At 40.2% G+C, this 3,990-nt stretch overlaps 1 protein-coding gene across 1 annotated transcript; it reads right to left on the bottom strand.

The window, feature by feature from the left end:
• Window positions 1–1,885: 1,885 nt before the first annotated feature.
• LOC134217446 (uncharacterized) lies at window positions 1,886–3,096 on the bottom strand. Its single transcript, XM_062696212.1, has 2 exons — window positions 2,454–3,096; window positions 1,886–2,394 (listed from the first exon to the last, which is right to left on the bottom strand). The coding sequence occupies exons 1-2, from the start codon at window positions 2,848–2,850 to the stop codon at window positions 1,979–1,981; spliced, it is 813 nt and encodes a 270-aa protein (XP_062552196.1). The 5' UTR covers window positions 2,851–3,096; the 3' UTR covers window positions 1,886–1,978.
• Window positions 3,097–3,990: the final 894 nt, after the last annotated feature.

Raw genomic sequence — 3,990 nt, 5'->3', positions numbered from 1 at the left:
CGGAGTGGGATGTCGGTGGCGGTGATACCAAATAACAATTTTTTAACAATAATAACAGTTTCCTAACTCCTAACGAATAAATTTCATAATAGGTTTTAGATAATTTTAAGTTTGTTATTATGGGACATTTGTTGAAATGTAACAGTGCACAGCCCTACTCAAAACAAAAAACTAAGCTCGTACATTACACTGAGGAAAATGGACGTATGATTTCCAATCAAACGCCTTATGAAAATTTGCCACAAGGAATCGGTATGAATTTCAATATGTTGCCTTATGAATGATGATTTTCATTAAAAAAAAATAAAGTGCGGCAGACTGGGTTCGAACCAGGGACGTCGGGGTCGGGAGGCCGGTATGTAGACCACACGTCCATCGACACTTGAATGCTCGGGATGGTAACTGCGTATAAGAAGCAATGTTGGTGGAATTATCAGTCGAAGATTCATAAGGCGCCAGTTATGAATTTCGATAGTCCAGTTCGCCGAGTGTAGGCTTTCTGCGAGCGTGTACGCACACGCACATTTCACTCACACTTTTACTCAGTTTGTTTGCAACCACGAGCAGCTGCCACGGCAAAATCAAATAGGATTGTTTGCAACCACGAACCGTGCGTTCGTGTTGGTGAGAAATGTAGTTATCTGATAAGTAATCTTATTTGTTTGGTTGGTCCACAGTTTTTGTTTCGAAATTTTGATTTGTATTGATGAAAAACCACATAATTTCACTAGCGGCGATGATGCCTTTCTCGAAACAATCGATGCACATCGCCTCAGCGAGTTTAGTGCGTGTTTTCTCATGTTTCAGATTCTCCTTTAAGCAGAGCGATCGGCCGGTCGTCGAAATCTAGTTTTGCTTTGTGTGGAAAGCAAAACGATCGGCCGGTCACCGACATTTTGTTCTGCTTTGTGCGGGTGAGTAAGTTCAGAAAGTGAACATTTAGTTCGCATCCGTGTAGTGCTGGTGATAATTAAAATATGTAGCGTTCTTCGATTGTTTTTGTTCGAAATCAACCTCCACGCTATACACGGCAGACCGTTTACCAATACGAATCCTGCCACACTCCTTATCCCTTATATCCAACATTCCAGTGATTTCTCGTGATAGTGCAGATGACTCGTCGGCTTATCGGCTCTATCAAAGCGAGTATCACGTGAACCATTTCCTACCTATTCCTTAATTGACCTGCATTTGGACACGGCCGGCGCTGATATTGCTTACTTTTGGGTCACCAGTTCTTACACATTGAAGATGATGTTAGTCCCAAACTTCATCTATTGGTTCTCTGTGTAATTACAGCTGACCAGGCAATAACGGAGTACCAACCGTGGGCGGTCAATCATGCTCATATGCATATGCTCATGCTCACAATCGATGCACATCGCCTCATCGTATAAAAATTCGAACTATAATTTCCTACCTTAAGGTGTATTTAATCGCTTACTCTATAGATAAGTGATTGATCAATGTTACCCCAAATTGGAAAATCAAAAAAACTCGACAAAACATATTTTTTCAAAAGTTCAAAGTTATCAAATAATCAAGAGCAACAGCATTATGCGTTCTACATGTAGCAATATGAAGAAGCGTTAAATTCACTTACAAAACAATGAACAATGATCAAAGTTCAACCGGATTACGGTAATTCTGAACTGCTTTGAATCGATCGTAACAAGTTAAAATCGACAGGGGCCAAACTAAGAACGTTGGTATCTTGACAAATTACGAGAAAGACATCAACATCGCCAGAACTTTTGCTGTAGGGTCCATCAGAAAAAAAAAGATTTTTTTTTTTAAATTTAATGGATAAGTACACGAGGAAGGCATTATCACTACTAGGTAAATTAATTAAATTCTCCTGTTAATTAGTATAATCTTCATGTGCTAAGATAATTGTTAGATAATTTATCCAACAATCGTACTACAATTGTATATTTCGCATCTAATCACATTCATTATTGGTCACAGTTGAAATATTTTAGTCAGATATCCTAATGTCCAACTTCCCGATTATGCTTGTCTGGTCGTAATCAAGAATGTCATTTCCGGTGTGGGTAAGCTCCAATATCTTCAGCTTGTCCACTATCGACTTCACCTGGAATGCGATACCATCCGAATAATCCTCAGCCGAAGTGATCGCACCGATATACGGTTTAAGAGCAGGGTTGGTTTCGAAATATTTTTTCACTCGTTCCAGTAGATTGACCGGTCCGTCTGCGTTGTCCACCTGCAGGAAGAGATAGTTCGATACAAGCCCTTGGGCGCAACGGTTCGAGAGACTGGTAATGACGCGTTCCAACAGTTCTATTTCCGCACTGGGGTTGGATTCATGAATTGTCGAAGTAACGACGGGTGCGGGGCAGGCACAGCGTCCCATTGGTTTGATAATATATTCTGTGAAAATAGGAATCATTATGGGATTACATTTCACAAATTTTGTATAAACATCTCACCATTGACAACAATCTTCCTCGGTTTGTGCCGTTGTGTAGTCATTCCATTATCAGTTATTGCTATGTATTCCAAAACATCACCTTTTTTGACGATCACGTTATCATCCTGGAGGAAGTATTTGCCATGGGTAGCTTTTGTAGTATTTCTACATAAACTACAAATTGCCGGTTCGTTACTTCTACCAGTTGGATTGATGTAAACTTCTATTCCGAACATCTTCAACTCCGGTTTGTGAGCCGTCCATAGTCTCAACCCTTGTGGGTCCAACACTTCGAAGTCTACTTTACAGATACTGTGGCCTTGGTTTGCCTTGCTCCGGAACCAATCCAAGAAACCTGCCTGAGTAACAGCAATGCACACTGCAATTACCACGAAAAAAGTTCCACCGCGCGCCATCTTCAACCGATTCAACGCTCGATATGTTCTATACGTATTAGAAATCTACAATCACGCACATTCAGCATCCGAAATTGAACTGAGACAAACAAGCGAAGGTGATTTAGTTTTATTATTCATTTTGACGCTCATCGAAGAGAGGAGTCAAGGGACTAGTCTATTATTCAGCGTTATAATGATTGGGCGACCGGCTAACTGGAAGCGGTGCTTTTTAGCGACCTTGGTCGAGTTTCCTGCGTCTACACGCTGTGACGTCTTGATCTTCTGCATTCGAGAGGAAGAAATCAATTAGATATCACAAGAAGGAACCTTATGCGCACTCTTCCCGTATAAAATGCGCCAAAAACAAAGACGAGACAAGTTTATGCGAAGATTCGCCGATGGCAATAAAACAAGTTCTTGTTCATCTCGTGATACCAGAGCGTTTAAGCGAGTCGTCATTTGATATGCTAGAGATCTGGTTGTTTTGAACAATGAAGCTATGCTAGTGAAGTTGGGATTATCCCATGGGTTTATTGCCTTGCTAATGGGATGAGTCATGAACGCACGGTGCTAAAATGATAAGCATCAAGCTTGGTACAATGAGAGAAATATTGCGAGAGACAATAAGTTCATTGAACAGCGTATATTTATAGGGGAGGGAGAGGAGACTTGATTCCTTCGGAGGACTTGAACCCTCCCCCGTGTATTCCAAAGAATTAAAGTATGTAGTTTTGTTCTAGCTTATTTTTTTAGTATAATCATTAAGTGACTCATTTTGTAGATTAACAACCGTACTAGATCCGTCATCAGTCATTCATACAAAAATTGTCAAAATATGAAACAATAACTAATTAAACAATAATTCTTGGGTACTTATTCAAAAGGACGTATGTGATTTTGTAAACAAAGATTCAAACGTTGATTTGTCCAAACTGATAGCACTCCAACGCAAACCAACACTACCCACAGGTAGCCGAAGGCTTCTCCTATCTATCTGTGGTGATGGTTTGAGTGCTATCAGATTGGACAAATCGACGTTTGAATCTTTGTTTACAAAATCACATACGTTCTTTTGAATAAGTACCCGAGAATTGTATATTATTCGGCAAATCGGCCGTACGGAAAATCATGTTTTTGTTAAATTGGCTGCGCATAAGC

This window comes from Armigeres subalbatus, chromosome 2, assembly GCF_024139115.2.
Source record: "Armigeres subalbatus isolate Guangzhou_Male chromosome 2, GZ_Asu_2, whole genome shotgun sequence".
Taxonomy (NCBI): domain Eukaryota; kingdom Metazoa; phylum Arthropoda; class Insecta; order Diptera; family Culicidae; genus Armigeres; species Armigeres subalbatus.
The sequence above is the reverse complement of the archived record's forward strand: the minus strand, read 5'-3'. Positions and strand labels throughout refer to the sequence as shown.

Coding starts and splice junctions, on each gene's coding strand:
- LOC134217446 (XM_062696212.1), bottom strand. CDS start 2,850: ATGGCGCGCGGTGGAACTTTTTTCGTGGTAATTGCAGTGTGCATTGCT. Junction 2,395..2,453: donor GAGGAAGATTGTTGTCAATG/GTGAGATGTTTA, acceptor CTATTTTCACAG/AATATATTATCAAACCAATG.